The sequence below is a fragment of the Haliaeetus albicilla genome, chromosome 24 (genome assembly GCF_947461875.1).
Source record: "Haliaeetus albicilla chromosome 24, bHalAlb1.1, whole genome shotgun sequence".
Lineage (NCBI taxonomy): Eukaryota > Metazoa > Chordata > Aves > Accipitriformes > Accipitridae > Haliaeetus > Haliaeetus albicilla.
This window is the reverse complement of record NC_091506.1, coordinates 17,482,245-17,509,940: the sequence shown is the minus strand read 5'-3', so window position 1 is coordinate 17,509,940 and position 27,696 is coordinate 17,482,245. Positions and strand designations below refer to the sequence as shown.

The window sequence follows — 27,696 nt, the reverse complement described above, 5'->3', positions numbered from 1 at the left end:
TGAACTTAAAAGGCAATTTTTATTCTGACCAATAATGACTTGTCAGGACTTGCCTTATTGTTCCAGAGCCTTAACGAACAAATTTATTCACTGTAAGATGACAGAAATTAAAAGCTGATCCTCTTATTTCAGCAAAAAAATCTTGTCAAACCAGAACACAAAAGGGAAAACAGTTGTAGCAGCACAGCTGCTCCCATCCACTAACGGGCAAAGCTGTTACAGGTTGTTGCAGTCATTCAGAACCTCTTGGAAAGCCAAGCTGAGGGTGCCCATACCCTGCCTTTTCCTCTCTTAGGTCATTCATCAAGATCAGAACACTCTGAAAAACGGTCTGCAAACATGTGTAAAAATTGTTAACACACAAAATCAGAGAAGACTAAGCTTTCATTTGTCATGCACACCCATCTCTCCTTGCATTGACCAGATCAAAATAAAAGCAAACCCAAAAGTTTCAGGGGAAAGAGCAACAGCATAGGGGCAAAATCCATTAGCTTGTGAAAAATTCAGTTTCACACAGCAACAACAACAAAAAGCTGAAATAGAGTATTAGAGGGCTAGCCATTAACAGAGGCTTCCTAGAACATTTTCCAGAAAGAAGCTCTGCTGTTAGCTGCTTGTGAGGTGGACCCTAATTTACTCAAGTTAGAGAAAACCATTTATTTTGCTCTGATGCAGCCTCACAGTCAAATTAAGATGCAGAAAATCAGAGAGAACTGCAGTGAGGCTCCACAAAGAGCACAGTCAACTGATACAGCTATCCAGTTCTGCTCAGATAAACTTGGGCTTCCTGATATGAAGAAACCTGGTACTGTTGCTAGACTTTATTCTCCAGTGAATTAGAGCTAGACTTCAGAGCTCAGTTGCATCCAGCCTTTTCATCAATGAAACCGAGGGGTTACCCCCTTGGGGGCTACCCACAAAACAGATGATGCAACACTGATGCCTTCCTGGCTGATGTTCTGGATGCTGCACGAGGCAGGAAGAGATCAAGCAAACAGTCTCAACTAGCCAGGCTTGCTCACCATGATAGCTCCCTTAGTCAACTAAGTGTCTGTTACCTCTTGGGGGTTAGAGTTCATCCCACTCAATCTCTGGTTTCCAGCAAGATGAGTGGAAGACACCACAGGAGCACATGTCTTGCACAGAACGAACTACCTAGCTGTTCTTGCTAAAAGGAATACAGGAGCGACGAAAAACATTACATCCTTCTGGCTCTCACAAGGTTTACAAGCACAGCCTCTTCAGGCACAGGCCAAAGTAGAGACCCAGCTTTATCCACACCACAAAGGAGGGAGAGGAAAGGAGAAGCCTTTTCCTCTGTTCCTGTTGAACCTCTGGCTCCTTGAAAAAAAAAGTTACAAGGTCACATGTTGCAATAGGCTTACATGAGCAGGCTTCCTTCAATGAAAGAAGAGTGAAGGTTAGGGAGCTATGGATAACCATCTGCAACTGCACTGCTTCTGAAGGATATGGGGGAGAGCTCCTGAGCATCCTGTGATCAGTCGTAGTAAGACTCCTACCCATCCCTATGAAGCTTCTGCTTGGACAGCCAAGCAGGGTAAAGAGCAGTAGAAACATCTTGAACACTGATCACACTGTTCTTCTTTTAAGTAAATAATCTACCTACCTATCCCAAGAGGAAGAGAATCATGTACCAGACTAAAGCTTCCTGGAGTGGGAACACATCCTCAGAAAAACAAGGTGACAAGCAGATCGGGGAAAATAATCATTTTGCAGACCACATCTATCTTGAAGGCCGAAGGTTGGATTCCCCACTGCTGAATACAGGATTCCTCCCTTACAACGCTTTAAAAATAAATAAATAGAAGGGGGTGGAGGAGGTGCAAAGACAACACATTCACGTCCAATTGCAAAGAGTTGCAGCTCTGTGCATTGAAACTGCTTCCCAGGAGGGGACTTCACAGCAAGTAAAAAAAGAAGAAATGAACAAAAGTATTCATAAGTATTAACGGATGCCAGAATTAGAGATAGTTACCAATTTGGAAGCCAAAAGGTCAAAAAAGAAAAGGCACATCTGGCCTATGAGTAACTCAGGAGGAATTTATTTACACAAGGAATGAGTGGCTGACAGAATGAACTGCTGCAGTCAGCACCGAGACCACAGGCTGAGCACAGGAGGCACCCAAGGTCACCAAACACAAAACAGAACCAGCAAAGGAAAGAGGTGGAGTCAGCTTTGGATATTCAGTTATAAGCCTCAGACAACTTTATGATCAGATCATGGGTTTTGGAATTGGTCTCCAATCCTATTCAACAGAACTATTTTGGAAAAATTGCCATTGAAGAAATAAGCATAGTCCAATGCCTGGAGAAAATTTTAAACCCAGCAGTGTAGAAAGTGATCTAAATGCCTGTCTTAACCAAAAGATGCATTTGAAGAGTCACAGGCGACTTGGAAGTCCTTTCTGCTGAAACACTGCTCTTCCCAAGCTTCACTTTGTGAAGCCTGCTATGCCATTAGCTTTCAAATTTGGTAGCTCCACAATTGAGTACCATTTAACTTCAAAGGAGCTAAAGATATTCAAAATATTTGTGCTCTTGAATTTCAAAAGAGCAGAAAGACTTCTTGGCAAGAGTGACAGAGGACAACTCTGCACCTCTGCCTATGTCTCCCAAATTGCCCTACCAAAGGATTACCTGCTTTTGAGTCTGTCTGCACATCCACTCACATGAGCACGTCTCTCAGAGTCCTAACCAGGAGCTGAAAACCAAGCTGCACATATTTAAGTTATATGGTTGCAGAATTCACAACTGAAGTGGCAGGAGAAACACTTCCCCACCACCTACCTGTAAGCTTATGTTTCTGCTGTACCTATTACCTCTCTTGCCAGGATACCCTTAGTGTGAAATTAACTACACACAACCCTTGCAGACTGTGCATTTCACTGCCTTTTGGACATCTGAAGCTCCCACTCCCCCTGTTCAAGATAGCTTTGCCTCTGAGAAACTGCAACACAAACAAGGTTTAAGGTATTTTTCTTTAGAAAGCTACATGCAGAGGCTTAGACTAAACTCTCCTCATCAGCCTCCTCCTTTGCAAAGTAGTATTTTGCACAAGTAGTTACAATTTCTGTTTAAACTTGAGTAAAGAACCTTTGTATCAATTAATATTTCCTGCTTTCCATAATATTGCATGAAAAACTGTTTACCAACTTAGCTTATACTACAATGTTTTTATTCGTAATTTTCAGTGTACAAGTTTATCTAAACACCCAAGCACTTTTTAACTGTCCATGTGACATCAACTGTTCAGCATTTGCTCACACCACTTGACCATACATAGTCTTCTTGGAATTAGTCAATAATAGCAGCAAATCTGTCACATAATGAAACAAGTGTTCTCATATACTCACATCAGCTGTAACTGCATGTGCAAAGCTCTCCTTGTATTTGGAAAAAAACCCACCACCAAACCCCAAAATAAAACACATTATCGGCCTTCTCTGGAAAGAGCAAATTGTACATGAATGTCTGCACAACATATCAGATCCGTGAGCATGTCCTTTGATCTGATCCTATACAGCTCTTCATACAGACCCTTATGCTTACAGTTACTGACCCCAGGACAAGCATAAGAGCCCATATTTATGAAATTACATGCAAAATTCATGCCTCTTATTCTGACTTTCCTTTAGGTCATCACCACTCAATATTGCAGCTTAAAGCATGAATTTACTCTTACCCCTTAAGATTCTAGATCAAAACAAACATAAATGCTTATAGGATCAAGACACAGGACTGTAAGACTTCATTTCTTCCCATCAGCTTCATACAGCATGCATCACAAGAGCTTGCCCTTAACTTCAGTTTTCAAGGTAGTTATGCAACACTTAATAGCTACAATCGTTAGCTTATAATTTAAGAGTAAGCATTTATTTCAGAGCTACTGTAATTCTGATCTAACATTTAAAGTCTCACATCTTGCTAACAGATATTTATAATTCACTTCTGACAGCTTTAGCGTTTTCTTTATCACACTTTTGTGTCTATGCTTTTACACCACAGTCATGACTGCAATTCCTGCTCATCATGAGCTTCTCTCATTTGCATTAGTCCTTGCACAGAGTAGTTTTACTTTCAAAGCAAGCTGCAACTCCCAAGCCTTATATATTTACAGAAAACACAAGCAGGTGGGCAGAGAAACTTTGAAGTTCTTGCCTATTGTTGCAAATGAGCCCAATACACTGATTCATAATGAACTTTAACCAACTGCCTGTGAAAGCAGCATCTTCTAAAGGTTCCAGTCTCCCTCTGCCTATGGAAGTGAAAATTGTTTTAGAGCAAGTTTGTTTTCAAGTTCACCAACCTTGACAATGTTTCATGCCTCTTACCCACAGGTTATTTAGGATTCTTTTTTCTTCCCATTCATCTTGATGACAAACTGGTTTTGATGTCTGTATTCAGTTATTCTTTCTTAGCACTTGCATGTTAGTCTGACTCTCCCCATAAGAAACCAGAAACTAAACTGAGTGTTTTTACACAGCCACTGTTACGATTAGTATTTGTGCTTTTACGACACTTCAGAAAAAAGTTATACAGCTACATGAGAGCATAAGCTCTCCTGAAGTAAAGGGTTGAAAACAGATTCAAGATGTGTCAAGAATAGCGTTCATGTGTTTTAGGGGTACCAAAACCAAACAACAACCTATATGCCTGTTCTAAATGTAGTTACATTCCAAAAACATCTGCAAAAATGTCAGTATTATTCAAGAAGCAGAATCCTGGCACACTAACACAGCAGTAGAGAAAGATGAAGCAGCTTCACTCTTCATTGAAGGTAAAGGTGACTTTGGCATGAAATCAAGAGTGACAAATGGCAGTTTCAAGTCTGATTTTGATGGGAAAAATAATTGATCTCAGCTACACAAAATCCACCAAAATAAAGTACTTCATTATTAAAAAGCAAACATTTTGCTCAAAATAAGAAGGAACTGACTATATAGTGAAATTTAAGTCTTGCAGTAAGTTGTAGCAGTGATAGTACTCAAAGAGCCCAGCACAATAAATTTCTAAAAGATAAAAGTCATGAAATTCACTTGAAAGAAGAGTAGACTGCCATGAATGGACAAGTTACTATGCAGCCAAGTTTTCCATGCTCATGTTATACTTAAAATAACAAACCAAGCCATTTTCAGAGACACCAGCTTCTTTTTAACAGCAAAGAACATTTCATAACAATTCTAAATTTAAACTTAACCTATGGTATTCAAAACAAGCTCTCAGACTACATTGTTTATTCTTCCCCTTCTGACTTTAGCAATTATAACGGCCTTAATATTAAAGCGTTGCACTCTTAATAACCTAATACATAAGGATATTGAGTAATAGTCATATTTTGCATTTCCATTCTCATCAAGTGTATTGAGCTCTTAGCAGAGACCATGTGTAAGCTCTAGCATGCTACATGACTGTTCTTGTAAGACAGCCACAATACAGCTGATACTCCTCAAAAAACTTTAGACTATATTGGCTTTGGTAGCACCAATCAGACTGTGTGACATGAGACAAAAATTGAAACTCCACTCCTTTACAGCAGGACAAAGCTGCATCATACTTTCAAGGCAAAACAATGTTCTTAACTGCATAAGAGACCACATTGTTGAACTGCATCAACAGACTTAGTCAGCTAAGACATTGGTCTTAGTTTTGCCAGCTAGCACCCAAGCTCTCCATCACAACTACCTTTACCCCTGCTTTAGGGATGATTTTACTGTGGAAGGCAGTCAAAGGTTTAATTTACAAGTCTATTGATGCTCATAGCTAATTTGGCCAATCTAGTGGAAGCATCATTTGTGCTACTCAGACCAAAAGATAACACCACATTTACTCCTTGGGCAAATAGGAAGGAAGAATCCTACTATCACTCAGTTTGGTCTTCTGTAAGTTGCACATAACACAGTAACTTTCCAACACTTTTTATATTCAAGTAGTACTGCTGAGATCAGCAGCTCCCACACTGCATGCCCAAGACAAATGTTGCATTTGGATGGCAGTTCAAAATACTCACTCCTTTGAAGTAATTTAGGTCCTGAAACCAAGTATGTCTCTTCTGCATGACTCAACATGGATTGACTTTGCTCTCTGTAAAAACACAGCCCCTGGTCCAAACCAATATATTACACCTCAAAGAATTTGTAGTGCCCCGTTTCCCATAGGCTCAGACCATGAGTAAAGCAACCCTGTGTCAACCAACACCACATGACATGGATTTGGCTGTCAGTAGCACACACACACTTGGTCCCAGCAGCATCTATTAGAGGTTTTGCCAGGTAAAACCTCTTCTAGAGGGGAATAGTTTTGTTGGAGGGACAGATGTTCAGGGTGGTTCGTCATTATTAAAGGATTTTGTTCAGCAGCTACCTTTAATGTACATCTTGAGAGGTTCTATAATGAAGAACTAAGTTTTAGAAGAGCTCAGGCATTTCCTTCCTTTCCTTAAATTACTACTGGATAATATGCTCTAGTAATAACAGCAGTACAGGTCTGGGTAAACTTACCATAATCTCCCATTAGCAGACACTTTGTCTACACTAAATATTTAAGCCATTCCTTGGAATGTTACAAACTGAAAATGGTATTTCTTCCCATAAAGGCTTTCTTTGTCTCCGCTGTATTTCAGCTGAGAATTATACTACACAATATCTTAAATTAAAGCAGAGTTCAAAATTAGTCCAGTTCAATAGGCTAATAAACAAAGAGGTCATTGGACTGCTGGTTTCATAGCCTGCCTAACTTTAGATAGAACACAGAAGAGGAGGAAAAGGAAGAAGTCAGCTTTAGCCAAACCCAGCCAAGGATCAACAAACACTTTCACCTCCTCCTTCCTTCTGTGATTGCTTCCTACCATCCTCTCCCACTCACCTAATGCTAACACCCCCTGGTTTTATTTGTGGATTGCTCTGTAAAGAAAGCATAGTAAGGAATCAGGTTTAGAGCTGCAGACTAAGTCTTGTCCGTCACAAAATACTACAGCTATTCAACACCTCCAGCAATGGACTGAAATCATAAAATAAAAATGCTACTCTGTTTAAGAGAGAACATAAATTTAGCAGCCCAGTAAATATCTAAGTTGATAAGATTAAAGGCACTGCCACAGAGCAACAGATGTTGGCTCACTCTTCAACTGAGTCAATGCCACATAGGCATAAACCCCCTGGTTCACAACCTGCTTTCTAGCTTACAGTTCATGTTGAGCAAGATATACCAAAAACCAGCCACAATAATAACATATTTCAGAAGTATCAAAAATATCCAAAGATTGACAAGACAAAATACAGAAGTTTAAGTATCACCATGTGCAAAAGTCATAACTCTTATGGGCAGTAACTTTAAAGGGTTACTCTTGTAATAGTCATGACATTCAACATCAGTGCTACACTTAGATCAGTGCATCATATTGAATTATTCAGCTAGTGGATTTATCCATTACAGTCAGAACTCGGATGTCTCTTAACACATGGTTCAGGGAATAGATATGAACTAATGTCTCCAAGTATTCAGAAAAGAAGCTCCAGTACAATACATCACCCATTTCTCATGTGTGAAGTCTATGCACAGAGATTTCTTGTCTTTGCTGACTGTCAGTGAAAAGATAATCGGGAACAATATCTATTTTCATGACTGACACCAGCCTAAAGGATTAATATCACCTAGCAAAACTGACTTCCACTGTGGTTCACATCTGTACTTTTTTGTGGACTATCATCCAAGCTTACCACACATTCTTAAACACAGGCTGCTAATAAAAAAATGCATGCATACATACACTAAATTTATTTCCCTTAAAATCATTACATACGTTTTCCTATAAGGCAAGTACAGTTAAACAAAACAGACAATACAAGATTGATTAAAAACAGGTATCTTGCAGCTCAAATAAATACCAAGGAAAGATGGCTCCATAGTTCAACTGCCTGAGTCACATGCTTTCAAGCATACTGAAAAGGAACTCTACACAATTTCTGTATGCTGACCTACCAGAGTGTGATGGGTCCCATCCATACTAGTGCCAGACTTCTGTGTTTTCAGTACATCACCATAATCTGCTGCATCAAAGTTAGTTTTCCAGACCATCACCTGCAGAAGGAAGTTATCTCTATTAAAATTTTCCATCTACGTTTGCTTAAAGGCCAATTTTGTGAACACATCAGAGAAGATTCAGCAGAAGCACACAGTTTACCTAAGAAAGCTTTGCCATTAAGTAAAGGATGTTATTTGTAAATATGCTACTGAATACAGGCATAGCATAACTGAGTTCTCAATGAGTAAGTGACCTTTTCCAACATTCTTTGGGTCAGGAACATCATGAAACTAGGGCTAGCTAGAGAATTTCAAAGCAACATGCAGAATACACCCTTAAAACCACAAATATATTAATATACCATGCTTAGCACTGTAGCACTTATCAACCACACCCCAAACAACTAGTCCCTGGTTCATCATGAAATTCATTCACAGGAAAAGGAGAGTTAGTACTTTGAAACTAGTATTAGATATCTTGACCTAGTTTGTGAGCTGAATACCAAACTTAAATCTCACTTACAGGCATCTTCCCTCCATAATGCAGCAGTTATTTCAGAAGAGAGGCCTTTAACAAATAAACCACTTCAACATCAAGAGCAAACCCATGGAGTAAAATCCCTGGCAGTGGCTCTAAAAGCCTAAAAAAGTTTCAGAGCAATCAACAATTTCAGAAGTCTGAGACACCTATGAACCCAGGCAGCTCATCTTGGTTATCAGAAACATCAATCTTTATTCTTCACTTACAGGTTTTCATTCCTGTTTCACGTGAAAGAAAAGCATCTTTCTTTTGTAGTTGCATAGTTAACCAAGGCCATTCCATTGTGTAACAAAAAAAAAAGTGATGTTCTTTTATTGTATAAGTTGTCTCTTCACAGCTAGCAAAAGTGCTATTACAAAGACGGGCATTGCCACCTAGTCTAACCTGGGGATTAAGAGCAATTCAACACAGTTTAGTGACAGCTGATGACAGAAAAATGCATACTTACTCAGACCACTACTTTAGGCTGAAGTCCATCCATATCTTCAGTGGGGCAACTCACACTAACTATGTTTAAACCAGCATATATTCGCAGCACAGGGTGCAAATGGCACCTCCTAACTCCAGCAGGCTCATACAACAGGCCTGTCTGCAGTTCAGTAATCAAGTATGGTTTTTTAGACAGGCTACATGTCTAAATTACCATGCAAAAGTTTTTTTTTGACCTGTAAAGATGTTCTTGATTATTATTTCTCAATTTCTTTTGGATTCAGAAAGCTAGTATTCAGCAAGGTCCATTCCACTGGAAAAGCTTCTTAAATTACCAGTTATGTACATGCAAGGCTAATGCTGTTTTTAATACATACATATATTCTATGTTAAAAGTTCTTTCTCCATGCATGAAAGGAGGCACTGCCTGCATTTTCAGATACAAATCTAAGAGGAGAGAGGCAGTTCCTTCATGGGAGCTAAGAATAGGAAAGCCAACAGCCACCCTTCCCAATACATGCATTCAGAAACATACCACCTTGAGCTACAATGGAAAAGGCTGCCAAAGTAGTAAGTTATGACCCCATGTCATAAACGTACCTTTACAAAGCACATTTCTGGGGAGGCATTACCATTCAGTGTTTCAGTTTAACAATATCAGGTGATACTTTGCAATGAGCATTACTTTGTTTAAAGAAATCCCAACCATAGGAAAGACAGAGGGAGCTGATAAAACAAAAGCCTTTTGAAGGAATCTACTTTACACAACAGAGAAATGTAGGCTAATACATCCTCTTAAGCTAAAAATGAAACAAATAAAAAGTCAGCTTCTTGGCTATGCCTAGAAGTTGAAGACAAATAAAATCACTGAAGTTTTCTATTGAAAATAAGTAACAATGAATTGCTATGTAACTGCAAATTCCAGCTACATCAGGGCTTTTAAGGAAGAGAGAAACAACAACAAAAAGGCATATTTATTCCTTGTGTTAGATGAATATTTCAAGAGCAAACCTTAATCTAGTGACCCCAATATAATTTTATAAGACAAAACTGGATGCATCTCTTCAAAACAGTCTGTTTAAAGCCTTAAATAAAAAGTGGTCTTAAAGAGACAGGGTGACAAGCTATGCCACCTATGTCGGCAAATGTATAAGACAGAGTTAAAATGCAGCAGCTCACGAAGCTGTCATGAGCTACAACCCTAGGACTGGTTTCCCCCTCGGTAGTATACAATCAAAAACATACATTACATAGAGACCCAGCAAGTCATTTCAGCATGGTCCAGACACACCAGGTACATTTTTTTATTTCCCCCACTGACAACACAAAACCCAGCAGCTTTTGAAGAAATGTGAATCTAGATTATAACTCAGAACCAGAAGTAAGAGATCTCCCCTCCTGCCCCAACTGCTTCATCCACAAAAACCCTTCACCAGCAGTACAAGGCACCCAGGCGCTCAATCCTAGTGTACATATCAAGGTCAGCAAAGACAAGTCCAACTCTGCCCCAAAAAGCTGTGCAACTGCAGCATTAGCACAGCCTTGCACCAGGCTCCCATTAATAAAGAGGCCTGCAGTCTATATTCTTGTCCAATCAGACTCAAAACCATCTGGTCTCAGTCACTAGAAATGGCTTAGCCACAGCACCTCAAATAAGACTGAGAGGACAGATCGGTGGGAGGAGAGCCCTAAGGACTAAGAAATACAGAGCACTGTAGACCAGTGGAGCCTGGAAGAGTATTCAGGGGAAGCAACCCTGCCTGCTTGCCTTGTCCTTACGCTTGTGTCTCAGAACTAGCCAGTGGTAGATCAGGAGACAATCCACCAGAATAGGCCATGAGAGTCAAGGTATCTCAACACAGCCATCTGCACACCCAGCTACCTTATTCCCCAGCAGCAGATGCCTCAGAAAGGCATATAACAAGGGCCATATATAGGGTAATATTTCCTCTGTTGTACATACCCATTTCCCAGATAATCCAGCTGAAAGACTGCTCTTACTGAGGAAGCACTTGTTTAATATCTCTCACTATTTTTAATATTTGTTTTCTTTTAAAGCAGTAAGATGCCAAGAAAACAGTAACAACAAGGCACAAAACTATGAAATTAAACTAGTCAAATACCTGTTCATCAGAACCTCCAGAAGCAAAAAAGTCTCCAACTCTTGAAAACGCTACACAGGTAGCTGGCCCCTGCAAACAGATTTAAAAGATAGGTTTACAAAAGTGTGCAAGAAAACAAAATGTTACAAAGCTCCATTCATCGCAGCTTTACAAGGTATTTCTCATTTGGCACCAGCAATCTCAGGACAAATTTTAAAAAGATCTTAGGTAAGTGGGCCACAATTAACATGCTAAGCTTGCTGGCACTTACTTGCCATTTCCCACATTTTTGCCACCAGTTTAAGACACCTACTTTTTAATATCCATGGCATTAAGACATAGACAGGAACAAACCAAGCTTTGCAGCTTCAGGCTTTTCCTTGTTCCCTCTCAATCATTCTTTCTTCCCTTTAGAATCAGAAATTTCTAAAACTCCTGTTCATTTATTAGAAGCAGTGAAACTGTTGAGTTTTGTTAAATACAGTGTTCAGTTAGCGACCTGACAGAAAGGTTTAAAGCAGAAAAGCAGGTTTGAACACAGAGATACACACAGAGCAGCATCAAAATGCTTATTGAAAAAGATTGTTAGATATAAAATACCCCCACTACTGACAATTCTAAGCATTCACAAATCATAAGCCATGTCCCATAAAAATGTAAGTTTTTAAAAACAAGTTTGAGGAGCAATGAATCTACCTTTCAGGTTTCAATTGCCAAGCCCTCAGAATCCACATTTTCCAAGCTCGTCCTCACACCCTAAATAGTAGAGCCATTAAAGGAAAATGCACTAAGCCAAGATTTTCACATAATCATGGAACTCCAAGGACCAGAACTTCAAACATTACCCAGAATCTTCAAGACACTGAATACCACAAGACAGCAAATTTCATGGACCACTGTGTGCACCAGATTCACCATGGAAAATAGTATCTTCTCTCCACATGCTTTCCCAACAGCCTCTCTTTGAAAATACTTAACTGTCACTAAGGGACAGCATAAAACACATGACTGATGATAAAAATAGCCAACAGGTAGGGCTACAGGCAAGAAGTGAAAGGATCAGTTCTATCATGAAGAAAAAGGTGGGGGTGAGTAGTTTGGTTGGTTGGTTTTGTTTATTGCTTGTTTGGGTTTTTTTAATAGTCATCACATGCTCTCCTATATATTTCTAGAATATTCCATACAAACTGCTCACTGCAGAAGACCCAAGGCTTAAAGCTCTTGCTCACTCCACCACGACATAACTTCAAAACATGCTTGACCAGCCATCAACCAAAGCAATCAATCTGCATCAATTAATTTGGCCAAGGTTAGAAGCATTTTAAGTCATGAAATCTGTACAAGCAGTATAACTGAACACATAAGATTCAATATTCAGAGCAGAATCCAATTACTCATTTCATTTGAGACTCGGGAGTCAAGAAGACCACAAAGTTTTCAGCACAGGAGGCAGAAAAAGCCAAGGCTACCTGAGGAGCACTGGTAAAAAGAACATGTCCCTGAACAGCAGACAGAGCAGCATCAGCAGAGCATACTGTATTCATACATTAGCTTGTATTTACCATATTCTGTATACTATCTAGAGTTTTGCAGGAGGCAGCTATTCTCTTTGGATACCAACCAGCAGGACAAAGTCAACACAAGGGAGACATCCAAAGGCATCACAAACAAAACAGAACCACTGCTTCATATCCCCTTACATGTGGAGCATGTGGCCAAGCAATGACAGAGGCTTCGAACCAAACAGGCACCTGCAGCAGCACAGAAGAAAGCAAGCAGCAGGCAAGCACCCCTTACAATAGCATCATTTGCCATTTTTAAGCTACAGCCTAATGATCTATGCAGGTTTGTGTTAGTTGTCAGGTTTTTAACTGAAGAATAGAAGACTGGCTTAAACTGCTTTTCTCTTAGGGGTTTTACAGAAGAGATACCAGAGTTAATGCATGCAGGATCATCTTCATACAGTACAGGCACTTGCATTTTGAAGAAGCCTTGCTCTTAAAACAACAGTCAATTCTGAGAGACTTTAAATGGTGCTGACTGCTAAAGCACTGCTTGAGTAAAAGAATGCATTTCACACCACACATCCATTTTAATACCTTTTCAACCTTTCAGAAAGCACGCAGGAGGATGCACATGGGAAGGATGAGGCAGGCGCTCTGAGATGCAATTAAACAGAGCTGGGAAATTGTTACATGTGCTTGAGCACAAGCACAACAGACAAACTGTTCTGCTTAGAATAAACAGCTGAGAACCCAGACAGTGAAGTTTTATGTCAGCTGTTGAACACATTACTTTAGAGACTGTCCTAAGCCTAAGCTTTTGCCCAAGCTGAAATGGACAGAGGCAGGAACAAGCATTGCCAGATGCTGCCTATGGTCAAGTTTGCTGGGAAAAGCAAGATGAACTAGTGACAGGCTAACAACAAAAACAACAAAACAAACAAAAAACCCCAAACACACAACCAGAAAAGCCACAACAACCACCACCAGAAAACTCCACCACACAAACACACACCTCCTGACAGACCTCTTTCAAGTAAGATCACATATCTCAGAAGGCAAGTAAGAAGCTTCTCCTCACCCTGTATCAAGTTCCAAGAACAGACTATTCTATTAAGAGTTCACATCTTCCCAGCGGGCATCGCATGGAAATCTCACATCCAGTTTGTTTCTGGTTTCTCTTCTTTCTCTCCTTTGTGAAAGTGAGCTCATCATTATAAATCCTAAAGGTAGACAAATACCCAAAGATTGTATCTGGGGCAAGCACCCAACTCTCACTGCAACCTGTGTCCCACAGTCCTGTGCTTTCAAATATGCTGGCACAAGGTTATGCTGGCAAAACTAGAGTCTTGATGTGGTCACTTCCAGTGTGAAGAGTTTTAGCTTCCTTAAAACACACTGAAGTATTTCCATATTATCATTTCACCTGCAGTGATTTCAAAAGGTTTTGAGGCCTTCTAATGGCAACATCTCACTCAAGAGATCTTGCCAGAAATTATGTAGTAGCAGCAATTTCAAAATGCATGTGCAGTCATTAGTTTGACTAAGCTTGTTCAACTAACACAGTATTAAATAGTGCAGATATTTCAAACCAAAGACACCACCATCAATCAGCTGAGACAAAGCGTGCTTCTGCCTTCTACTCCCACCCACCTTCCCCAGCAGTTCAGCTCTCCAACCACACTGTCAGGAATAGAGACTCTTTAAAAAATGCAGAAGCAGAAGACAAATAAGCAGTAAAAGAGGGCAGAAACAAGTACATAGCCAGAAACTGCACAGTGGCGAATATTGCGCAAAGATCACAGAGCTGAGGATACAGAAGCTGCACTCTGACTGTAATAAACCAGTCAGCGCTGGGAGGACAGCAAAAACTTTCAAGATATTAAGACAAAGTGTTCAGGAACAAGCACAAGTGAGGAATACTAGAAAAGAGCAATGTTTCACAAAACTGTTTTTATCAGTCTAAATATTTCAGTGTATTTAGACAAAATTTAGCACAATGCAAATCACATCAAAACAGGCAATGAACTGACTCCAAAGTCACTGCATTCTGAAGGTAAAAAGTTCAACAGAACATATTCCTCCCCAAATAGAAAATTATATCAAAGACTGAATGTGCCTTTATAAATTGAAAGAAGGGGAACAAACAAGCCTATAGACTCAACATCCTCTACAGATTTGTTGACATAAATTAAGCGAAAAGTATTTTTGCTACATACACTTGCACTACTTTTCCCAGATATAATAGGTTTGCTATAGCAACATACAAGTAATAGTTTGCCAAATACTCTTGCAATTTAATATAAACACACAAAACAAAAATAAAAAGCTACACTTGCCACTGATTAGACACAGCCTAACTCCCATTTGTTTCAGGTAAGCACAGCAGAGATCCAACAGATTTCTGATGCAGTCCTGGACAATAGGTACATGGCTGGAGACCGAAGAATTCAAATCTTCCTTCGGATTTTTTTTTTTCTCTTTTAAACTTGCCATTTGCATTAAAAGTGCTAAAAAGCAGCAGTTGCATGGTCTTCTACACAAGTTGTAGGGAGAATTTTAAGCTTATTTCCCATGCAACTAGAAAATGTGGGATACAGCAACCTTCTAAAGGATCACTTTATTCCTCTTTCTGTAGCAGGATACAAATGCCCTTCTATTAGTATTCCCTAGAGGTTCAGAAGTTCCAGTTCCACATCCTCATTGTGCTAGGCGCTGCACACAAGATGCTAGCACCAGTCCCCAAATTCCTACAGCTTCTTGCCTTAAAGAGCAAACTGCAGAAAGAAAGGACTGGACAATGAGATACACCAAGTCAGCAGCAAGGAATATTTCTATTTAGTCCTCAGCAGGCCAACAACATGAGGACTGTTGAGCTTTTGTGCACGTCAGATAGTTTGAAATTATAGTAATAATTTTGGTGGTACTGGGAAAGAGCTGCAGAAAGTTTTAAGGAAAGTACAGAAGAGAACAAAAAAGTCATCCACTGGAAATGTTGAGTGGGAAGAACATTGCCACTAAACAACAGTCAACTCATCTCCTCTAGTGAAAGAGTACCACCAGGCAAGGTGAAGATAAGCCCCAGGAAGCCTTGAAAAGGACAAATCACTCGCACACTGGATGCGGCAAAGAAACTGGAAACAAACCAAAAAAAGGAAGCCATACAGAAGGAATAACAACAGGATCAAACCTAGTCCTTTGCATCAGTATTCCCAAGGAACCAAGATTCAGGCAAGGTCAGATTGCCATGCCATGGTAGCTGAAACACCAGGTGACAACTCACTTCTAGCTGCATACAAAAGGCAAGAAGGGTGAGGCACAGCATATTACATGATCAAATTTATGTGCAGACTACCCCCCAGAGATAGAGATTATACCTTCTCCTTGTTTTTCCACTTCCTACAGAAGGAGACTAGTGATCACAAGACCTTTATTGCCCTAGCAATTCACAGGTTGATCAGCTTACAAAAACATGAAGTGCGGCCTTAGAAAAAGATGTTCAGAACTATTCCAAATAGCTTGAATGCATTCATCACCTAGAGAGATGGCCAGGACACAGATTACAACATTTAGTGAGTGACTGGCAGGATGCTAATAGCATCAGTAACAATTGACACAGGGATGAACAGAGACAACAGGAATAGCATACCTGAACACAAAGCTTTCAAAGGTGGAGATAAAAATAGATCTCTCTGAAATAAATACTTAAGAGAAAGACCAAGAGTTTAGTTTGGAGAAATAGAAATACGCCTGGAGCAGTCATACCTGCATGCAGACAGATGAATGTGTACCACCTATAAATAATAAGCGGACAATCACAGAGAAAACCCTCTTGAACTCTGTTTCCTCCCCCATAGAACTGCTGGAGGACAGAAGGCACACAATTTCAAGAACAGCAAGGCCAACGCCAGCAGTCAATTCAAGTCAAGAAAGGCCAGACTTGCGAGCTTCAGCTAGAAACAGAGCTAACATTTTGGCTTCAGCATAAAAGAAGAAACAGGAGCCAGCCTGGAGAGGGTCCATGAATAAACCAGAGAAGAGTATTTTAACAATGCCCAGTCTGCACAATGAAAGCAGAAGCAGAGAGGAAGGTAGCTGGAGAGACAAGTGGGGTCAAGGATGCCAGATGTAGAAGTGGGAAGATATGAGCCAGTACATTCGAACTCTCCTGGAACATATTAATTAGTACAAAGAGAAGAAGGAGATACAAGTGGTGACAAGGTCCAAGAAGCAAATCCAGCAGCAACCAGCACGCTGGGATCCCAGGCATGGGATCATCAGTTCAAGGCATAAAAGAAATAATAAACAGAGCAGTCATTGCCACTGTTCACGGTGCTTTTAACTGCTTCACAGCACAGGAGAAGAGGACAAGTCGCATGTGGACAGATGCACCTTGAAATGACAGAGGGTAAAGGAGCAAAAGATACAAAGAATAAGTGATCAAGACAATTAGGAAAACACCAAGAGCAGGTAAGGAACTTGATACATGCATTCAAAGTGCCAAAGAACATAGAGGGCCTGAGACAAGATGCTGGATGTCATGTGTCTTTCACCTATCACTTGGTTTGAGCAGCAGAGAAAGCAGTGAAGAGAGTTCAGTGAAGACCAATTCAAATTAACAGACTTTTTAGTAAGGCAGGAGCACTGAGCCTGTATCTCAGGATCAACAATGAACTCACAGCAAGGAAACGCACAGCTATGATGATCTATTCAATCTCATCAGAAAAGGTGAGAGACAATAGCAGGATACTTAGTAGAAGAAGAAAGCTGGACAGAGGCAGGAAGACATACAAGGGGCAAGACAGGTGACAAAGTTAACACACTTGTTTCACAATCTGGTAGAGGATGCAGCACATATCTTGCAGAAGAAGCATCAGACAAGAAAATCCAAATCTTAGAAAGAGGTAAGAGCTAGCAAAAAAAAAAGCTATGAAAGCTATGGATGTTTGTTGTCTTTTTACAAACACCACAGATACCCTAAAGACAACATGGCTAGGGAAAAACATGTCAGCACAGGTATTGCATATTGGCAAACCAAGAGGTACAAGACAGAGCTGAATATTGTCCTCAAGTGGGGATAGAGTGGAAAGCTATGGGGACTGTGGAAAGAATCCACATCTCCAACAGTAAGGACAAGAAAAGGGTTTAGATAAAAAGGGCAGATTCCTAGAAGCTGCACAGTGAGGGTGATAACACAAAGGAGAGGGAGGGAAAGGGAACCAAGGAGAAAAGCACAGGGGACAGAGATGGCAATGGCAACAAGGGATGTTTTCACGCAAAATACCTCTGACAAGAAGTCACAAGGATTCTCAGTCCACTAAGCTTTGAAAAATTCCTATATTGCTACACAGAGAAAGACTCATGCCTGCACCTTCCTTTGCCAGGGAGTAAGCGCTACAGCACCTTATAACTGAATCTTCAGTAGCTTTTTAAGCTTCAGTTTAAAATAAGTACAACAGAAGAATAGAGCACTCATCCTTCCTTTTAATAGTCAAAAATGCTAATCTAAAGTCAGTCACTTGTTGTTTGCAACACACCCCTCTCTCCCTTTGTTGGTCCAGTTCTGTGCAACCCTGAGATGTCCTCACAACCTTCAAAGAGGACGAGGCCTGCATGGATGTTTAATGCCACTTCAGTAGAGCTGGCAGCAGACAGTAAAGGAGCACATTTGTCTCCTGTGCACCTGCTCAGAAGATCTTGCTCTTTAGTCAGCCAGCAAAGCAGAGAGCACTTACACCACCCAGGTAGGTAGAACACAGCTACTTCATGATTCAAGTCAAGGTTGCTTAGAGAATTGTAACTTTGCATTTTCTGTCTTCTATTTATAAACATAACCATGCAGATGTTTTCTAAATATTTACTGAGAACTTCCATTCCACTAAGGAAGTCAGTCTGGAAATGCTCTAACCAAACCACCCCAAAGGGCAGACAAGCACTGTGTACATACCTGCTCTTCTCTAGCAACTCTCTGGAGGTGACTTACAGGCCCCAAAACATTCTGTTCCTCAACAATGACTCAGTACCAGAGGTGAACCTACTTATCAACCCAGTGTCTCATCTGTATGGAATTAAGCAAGAGTACTTCACAGCTTGAAGCACTCCAGAACTAAAATATGCAGCACAATACAGAATGATATTTCACAGATGCAAGATGTCAGCTCCAAGCTGCAAACTCCTGTCTGTAACGATCCTTCTGCTACAGGGGGGCCAGCTACATTACAATTAAAGACAGCAATGTAAACTTGGCAATCCTCCCTATGTAAACTACAGCTAATCAGCTGCTAACAAATTCCTGGCACTCCAGCAGTTGCGTCAAAGTATGTCTAAAGGACCTTAAGGTTTTTTTCCTTCAAGTGTCCACTCGCATGCAGCCTTCCCAGAACAACATAACAGCAGTCAGCTGTCAGAGTAGGAACAGCCTCAACGAGCATATTCACCCACACAGTCACAATTCAAGAATGTCTTCAGAACAGGCTGTTCATTTGGTGCCTAACCTATAGCCCTCACTTAAAAAGGCAAATCTACTTAATGACCAAAAAATCCACACCCACTTCATTTTTAGCCACTTGGAGATACTGGCAGAAATCACAGTGAGAACGGAGGAAAAAGCCCTCAATATTAAGTAGCCTGGGTTTATCTATGAGCAGAGCAGGCTAGAGAAGCAGCCAGTGCAGGAATCCACCCCAGCAGCTTCTGATGAAAGCAGGGCCTGTTGTCACTGCTGGTTGCTTACTGTGAATGAAGCACAGTTATCATACACTTTTAGTGGAAAAGGTATCTGTTAAATCAGGCACGAAAAGAACACACACACAACAATACAGCACATGCCAGCAGAGGGAATGCCAGCCAGGGCTATGCTAGGACTAGTTCCACAGCCATCTTGGTGCAATACCCTTAAAGATGACTAGAAAGCAATACCAGCCACTGTTATACTTCTGCTTGTTTCCAAACTGAGGGAGATTTAATCTCACGATGGCAACTACCCTTCAGCTGTGCCAGTGTCAAGCACTTCCAATGCCAGTTAGATGTCTAGGAGAGAGTGGCAGACATTGTCTTACTGATCTGAACTGGGGGGGGGGGGGGGGGGGGTGCAAAATACAGAGCTTTATACTTCTGAACAGACAATTCACAAACCAACTGTTTTGTAGAAGCCCTAAGTACAGCATCAGCCTAAAGGGACTTTCTATTGTCTAATTCTGAAGACCTCCATCACCGTAATTAGTTTTGGACTCTCACTCAAAGCTAAACTTTTTTTTTTGTCCCACTGCACTCAGTGAGGAGCCGCCTACAGCTCAGAAGGGAGGAAAATGGAAAGCAGGTTCAGCCTTGTGCTGAACAATAACCAGGCACAACCTTTCCCAAGGGAAGGATGAAGGGTGTAAATATCCACTGTGCCTCCACACTTACCCTTTTCCAGAAAGCTACTTCCTAAGAACTCTTTTTGCAAATTAACACAAAAGGCAAATATGAAAACAAGATTAAGATAACGATTAGAAGCTTTGCAGCCCGTATCTGATAGGAGTACCCACTTAGTCCAGTTTTCAGAGTACAAAAGTTTTATGCAGTCAAGGTTTACACGTTAGGATAATCAGTATTTATTATCTTCCCCCCATTCTTTTCAGCATTTGAACCCTTTGGTCAGTTTTAATCAGATCTTTCCATGAAGTAAAGCTTTAAGTATGAGGCTGTTCTATTTTGCCATTAATATTACAGCAAAGGAGAAAAGTTTATTAATACACAGCAAAAGAGAAGTTACAGAACAAACTTGACCTTTTTAGACGTCAGACAAGGCAGTCATTAAACAAAGCCACAAGAAGCCAGAATTATCAGTTTTGCAGCTTACACAGCTACCATTATTGCCCAGAACCATCCCCACCACCCCCAACAGCTTCAGGCTGTGATTTTCCCCAGCTAGTTTTGATGCTTTAAGACTCAGGCCCTGTTTTAACAGAGAGACTAGTGGATTAAGAATTACTGTTCTCTTTACCCCTTTGGAAAGAGAACCTTTAAAGCAGGTCTGCTTTTTCATGCCTTTGAGCCCCACTCAGCACAGACAATGAAATTAGTCTATTTATTTTCATTTAACATTTAAAAAGAGAGCTCCAAACATTCATATAATTAACCTTACAAGCAACACATCCAGCAGCATAATACTAATAGGCCAATCAGTTAAACTTAACCAACCCACAGCATTTATCACCTTCAATTATTTAATTCAGCCTGTTAACAAAATGGAAATGTGTTCCCAAATCACATCCTGAAATACATTTCCTCCATTTTACCACTACTGTCCTTAAGTCTCCTGTCAGGTAAATAGCATTTATCTTCACAACACCTATGTCAGGGGGCCAAGTGTTATTTGCACCACTCTAGGGAGAGAGACACTCAGAGCTGCAGTACAGAAAGTGCACCACAGACCCAGGATTAGAGTCTAGGGCACAGTCCCCTTAGGTCTTTGACTTGCATTTTCAATAGTGGAGCTCCCTTTCTGTCTTGCTTTCTCATCTTCTCCATTCCTGCCTTACCTCCTTTCCTCCCCATGGGCATTCCTTTCGAAACAGTGATAATCTCAAAGATTATTAGTAGTACTATCATCGTAGTTTTATGCAAGCAAGTTTTCAAAATATTTTTGGCCATGAAGAATGAAAGACTCAAGCACAGATTTGCCCAGTTTGTTATGGGTTTGTACATTACTGTATAAAAGGCTTTGCCTCACCTGGTGACCATGAAGAGTATACAGAAGTCTTCCTTCTAGCAAGTCCAGAATTTTAAGAGTTGAATCATTGGAAGCAGTAACCAGATAGTTTCCAGAGGGATGGAAGGAAAGACTGTTCACCACAGCACTGTGCACTAAGCATGGAAAAAAACGTATATAATAGTCACCGAGACCAGTTTACATAAGCTCAAGGCAAAAAAAATAAAGTGCAAGCACATTCCAATTCTCTGTTATAAAGTTTAACAAGAAAATTAGCATGGGGGAAACATTCTTCAAAGCACTGGAGAACAAGCACAGTACTTAATTCTTGTAAAAACAGGCACTACTTTATTGAAAGGGGAAAGGAAGCTTTGCCAATTATTCTGGGAGATTTAAGGCTACAAAAACTTCCAGCGTAGCCCCAAAATGTAACTATATGTGCAAGTGATATATCATATAGCATATACCATATAGCAAGAGCTGTATGTTTCTGTGAGAGCTGGACATTGACATATTTTACTATTATGGAGATGCCATTCTTACTCCCCAGTCATTCTAGAATAAAGTCTATATGCTAGTACATTAAGAAGAAGACTGAAATTACAAAGACAGACAAACTCAAAGTTGGCATTGCACAGGTTCTTTTGGTTTACTACCAGACTCTAACCAAGACTGGGTTTAAGAGAAACTAGGAAGGAAGAACCAGCAACTTGAAAATGGTCCAGTACAAGCATTATTTCTTCAGATATCCAATTTGTCTCACCAAAAATTTAAAACAAGTATGAATAGACAAACTATCAGGAGTGTGAACTTCCAGTAAAGCAATCATTCCTGCATGAAGATTAAGCCTGAGAGTTATTTTGAAAAGAGCTAAAGAAAATGCTCTAGGAAAAAAGTCAAACTACACTTAAGTTCACTGTAACATTAAACATCTACCTAGTGTAGGGCTTTTTTTCCCCCTCCCCAAACTTTTACAAAACAGGCTTTGAACATATTGATTTATGAGAACATGCAGTACTTCACATATGCACAGCTTTCTGAGCGTATGTGACATTACAGATTATTAAGACTATGCTTGAAGAGGGTTTAACTATCCAATTATTCTTAATTATACTATGTGCCCTCCAAATGTTCTAAGTATCTCAAATCTACTACTACTAATACAGGCCCCCCCAACTAAATTTATATTCCCTTGAGAGTCTACTGTGCATTCAAATCCAAACTGCATGTTAAAAACCCTAAAAACAGTTTTAAAGACACTAGAACCATTTTTTTTTTTTTTTTGCAGGTGCGGATTTGAAGCAGAAATCTAAAATAATCTTGCTCAATTGTAAAACAGAATGCATCTACTTTTCAAACTCTCAGGAACACTAGATACCTCAGCTTAAGTTCTGAGAACGTAACTCCTCTTGACCTAGACTATTAAAAAAACACAGAAGAAAACCTTAACTCAAAGGTAACTTCTAAACAGCTATTTTTGTTGGTGAATACTGTCCCTCTCACACAGCGAGATATTCCTCTACTCCCCCAGCCCTGTATTACACTACGTATTAAAGGAGAAAAAGTCTATGTGGAATTTTTCCTCCTGAAAGGGTACTAAATACATTTCTCCTTTGAAAATTTTGTTCCAAGTGATCTGTAATATTCCTCACCCCATTAGTGTCTATATTCAGATAAAAGCAAACATATTTTGTCAACAAGGGCAAGTCCTGAAAGGATTCACACCAGAAATAGACAAAGTTAGTGATATAACCTCCAAGTTCCAGATAGCAAATAAAGTATTTCCAGCTTCACCAAAAAACCTTTTCATAATGGAAAAAAAAAAAAAAAAAAAAAATCACAAAGTCTGTGGCCATGTAAGCAGTCGCAGCTTCTGTGCCCAAGGAATTCTTGGCTGTCTTAAGCTCAGAGAAAACATCATGCCTCTTCTGCCAAACCAGCTCGTATCTTCCACAAGACCATTCAAAACACCTTTCCAGAAAATTGCCAACATGTCCTGCAACCTCACTTGATAAACAATAAATCTGGTGCAGCACAAGGTGTCATCTCCCAGGGACTTGTTGCTACAAGCCTACCCTTCTGCCAGCCAAGCCCTAGAAAAGTAACAGCCAGTTAAGGAACTTACACTGGGGGATTAATGACTAAAATTGAATCACGCCAGCCTACAGAGTGACTGAACATAACTGTCCCAAGTCTGACAATACTACTTTTATGTAACCAGTGAATGCAACGATTTAGTAGCCACCAGTGAAAAGATAAATCAGGATGCCCTTGGCACAGCCACAGTCCCTAGCAAACACATAACCACCATCCAGCTCTATCTGAACTGTATAAGAGTACCAATTGTTCTTTTCAAACAGCAATAAAAAAAGTTAGAGCTGTTTCCATAGACCTGCAACAGAAGTGCCCCACACACAACTTTGCACAAGGAAAAAGTATTAGGCAATAAACATCGGCCATTTTTGTAGGCAGATGATCTACTGTACAAAAAAGTCAGCGCCAAGTAGAGGATTGAGTAAAGCATCTTCTGTTCTCCTGTACTGTAAACATGACCACAGCATACTTTGCTAAAAACAAAACAAAAAAAACCACAACAAAAAACACACCACACAAAAGGTTTTGCAGTTTGCTCTACTTCCAACTTTCATTTACGAAAGTCACAGTTGGAACACGTCCTGGCAACAAGAGCAGCACTGCTAAAAGACAAATCAGTTTTGGAAAACAGCCCAACTTTAACACGCAAGAGTCTGTGGCAGGGCTACTTATCTATTAACTCCTGGATGCAACTCAATCTTTAAAATGGATTCCCTTGAAATCAGGCAGCATAAGCACATCCTGAAGGACGAGATGCCCTCTAGTGGGACTGAGATGGCAGCTTCACATGGGAGAGCCACAAAACTAAATCCGATTTAGCCAAAAGGCATGTGTATAAACCCTCAGAAGAGCAGGGCTTATAAACACATCTCCAGAACATGTTACAAACACATCAGTTTGTGGCCACAGGTGCACGAAGTGACCTCATACAGCTACCACTGCAATTTTAGGTTTCTTTGGCTTTTATGACTATTTCTAGTTCAAAGTTTCATACACAATTAGGATTTACACAGTAGCTGTTAAAAATAACAGTCATAACAGGAAAAGATCCCTTCAATAGCATGGGTGTCAGACTAAAATGCCATTTAGTAAGGGTGGGATAGAAGGGAAATATATAATTCCAAGATACAAAAAATAAACCTGACAGCCAAACCTAAGTCACATTAGATTTGGACAATTTAACAGCAGTAAGTAGAAAGAAGTAATAGATGATTTTTGAACCAAGTTATACTGTGGCTGGAAACACAAACTGCAGATCCTGCCACTGTTGAAAAGCTGATAAAGTAAGTTAAAGGACAATACGACACTGTTCAGGTATTTAAACACGCTACCTATTTTAGTAACAAGACTTAAGAAAGTCTTTTCCAAGTTTTGATATAGGTCACAACGTAACAATACTTATTACACAAAGAATCACACTTTAGTATTCATCATTGTAATTATACCAGCTCAATACCAATGAATTGGAACAACAGTTAACAGAATCTAATGGAAATCAAACCTTTTGACAACTACCACAAAACTGAGAGTGATTGAGTCCATAAGAATAACTGAAGAAATTAAAAAAAAATAAATCGCATTATATGAGAGTTCAAGGAGCTCTGGCAGGTTTACAGTTGAAAAAGAGTTCGAAGAGTACTTGACTTGACTACAAAGGGAGAATACACTTGAGAGGACAACCCCACAAGCCAGGAATAAATTGCAGTGCAGCAGGAAGCTGATGCCAGAAATAAGGAATACAATGGGTTTTTCTACCCAAGAAAAAGCTCTGTTCCAATGATAGCGGTGTCACCATCAGTGCTTAACAGTCAGATCAGATGATCATAATAGTGTTTCCATCCATATGCAAAGACCAAAAGAACAGCCCCCTACATACAGAATTATGAAAGCATTCTAAAGTTTGCAGACTGTTTCTACTCCATAGCAACCTCTTTTGGGGGAGCTTTTATTTACTTTATGGAAGCCAAAGAACTTTCATAATCTTAATAGCTTCTCTGCAGACAATCTGCATTTGCTTCGAGATGAGTAACTTCCATTGCTCTTGCCTACCAGAAGAGGTCTAGTTTTTCACAGGTTGCTGTGAAGGAAGACAAACCGAAGAACTTTGCTCCTTAAACATCACTCATTTTCTCTGCCTTTCTATATCAAGGGAAACTAGAGAACTTGTATTGAGAGCCTGCAAATTCCTTCATTGCCTTTTGATTAAAGGGATACACAGTCAAAAGCACTTTAAAAAAAAAACCAACTGAAGTTACATAAAGCCAGAAGGACCAACAGCTTGAATTTAGAACTCAATTTTTTTACTCTTAACTTGCAAAGTTAGCAAGAATCAACTGCAAGCTATTTACTACTCTGTCTTTTCTGCCTGGCATTCAGCTGTGAGGCTGTCACAACAGGAACTGACAGTATCTGATGTGCATGGCAGAAAGAACAATACACCAAGCTCCAGCCCTGTACTGCCGATCTGCTTTACTAGCATGCCAGAAGCAGTCTTCACAAAAAGCTAACAAAACGAACTTTAATAAGCTATCTATACTGGAAACAGTGTTTGAGAACATATGGATTTACAAAATACTACAGCAGCCCTAAAAACTGTTAACAGTAAGGGAAAGAAAAGCCACATTTAGGCTCAAGAAACTAACATGCACAAAACAGGACAATCAAACTCAAAGCAGCTTGCAGTAATGGGAAAGCACCCTCTTCTTATCTAGTTCTACTAAACAGCAGCGCTACGCAGTTTGACAAGAACAGGTAATGGGAGGAGATGCCATTTGGAAGGTAAGGGGAGGGAAGGGGGAAGATTTAGACTCCTAAATATGAAAGCTAGCTACTCCAAGGACAAGTCAACCTGGACAAGTCATAACATGGTCAAAGCTAATTCTGGAAGCTGAAACCAAACAGATACTGGAGAAGGAACCATAAACATGGATCATGGTACAGAACTGCAGTTGGTTGATTTTGATTCTCCTCTTTTGTTAACTTTTCCTAATTTTCTCATGAAGAGCTTAACCTTTTGCTTTGCTGGAATGCATCTAACTCCTTCTACAGGCTTATTCAGAGGCAAAGGCCACATCATTTTTACTGCACATAATCTCAAGAACAGTGAATACAAGCCAAGTGGCATTGCAGATAACACCTATGCACACCTGCAACACGAGACAGTTTCAGCATCAGGGCTTTTTTGCTTTTTGATGGTGGGCAGAGAAGGACAAATCAGAACAGAGATGTTTCTCACCAATATGCAAGAATCAGTCTTGGAGCTAACACAAAGCAAAGCATGATGTTTGGTGAAAAAAGGCTTCCACTGGCGGGCCTAACCCAGAGTCCTTCTGGAAAAGCAGCAGGTGGTGGACAAACAGTCCTTGGACTTCAGAGCAATTCATATCAATACGTGGAAAAGTCCGACTTCTCTAAGATCATAACTTGCCTTGATAATGTTGAAGAAGTCTATTCATCCTAACGTCCCACACCTTCACTGTGTTATCTGTACCAGCCGCAGCAATGCATGTACCACTGGGATGAAAATCCACATGATTCACAAACCTGTAAATTGCAGTTAAATCCGATTGTTTACATTCAACTGTTGCTAAAGATCAAAAAGGTCTTTAAGAGGGGAAGCTACATCATGATGCATTGAACATTACAGAAAGGCGGAGGTAAGAGAAATTCAGCAAATTTTCAGGTTAAGACCTTGCTTATAACACAAAGTAGACTGCAGAATTATAGCTAAGCATATCATCTTAAATGTTCTGCATTACAATTGTAGTAATGCAAGCACTACAAGCCTCCTGAAATCTGACAGATCCAACTGTCACGACTTTTCAAGCATTCATTTAATGTTTGCATAATATATCTTCTATTAAATTAACAGCATTTTAGAGTGGTGTGTACAAGACTGAACAGATGTTTTTCTTCTATTACACTTAACTAATTTTAAGATGGAACTTGCTGAATTTGTGCCTGAAATCATATGTTGCTGCTTGGAAGGTAGCGAGGCTGAGACCAAATTCCTTTTTGGACCTGTAGCAATTTTTATTTGGAACACATAAGTACGGTAAAACCTTCAGAACTTTCAGTGAAGAGCATCTTGTAACTCCTCACCCAATCCATGCAAGAAATTGGATAAAATTAATTATCTGTTGAGTATTCTTGTAACAAATGCTGAAGAAGTTGAGATATTTCAATAGGTTGTTTGGACAAGCTATATTCTTAAGAGCACTGGAAAAAATAATGCTGTCTGAATTTGGCTTAATATCATTGCATATTACCTGGAAAGAACACAACTTTGTCTTA

The 27,696-nt window shown here is 40.0% G+C and overlaps 1 protein-coding gene across 3 annotated transcripts in view; it reads right to left on the bottom strand.

Annotated features, from left to right (window-relative positions):
* POC1A (POC1 centriolar protein A) overlaps nt 1–27,696 on the bottom strand; it is a 59,296-nt gene that overhangs the window by 21,502 nt on the left and 10,098 nt on the right. For all 3 annotated transcript variants that reach the window (XM_069812407.1, XM_069812408.1, XM_069812409.1), the window contains exons 6-9: nt 26,831–26,946; nt 21,331–21,464; nt 11,134–11,202; nt 7,999–8,097 (exon numbers count right to left, since the gene is read on the bottom strand). In XM_069812407.1, the coding sequence (XP_069668508.1) occupies nt 7,999–8,097; nt 11,134–11,202; nt 21,331–21,464; nt 26,831–26,946 (418 nt within the window). The remainder of the gene's footprint in view (nt 1–7,998; nt 8,098–11,133; nt 11,203–21,330; nt 21,465–26,830; nt 26,947–27,696) is intronic.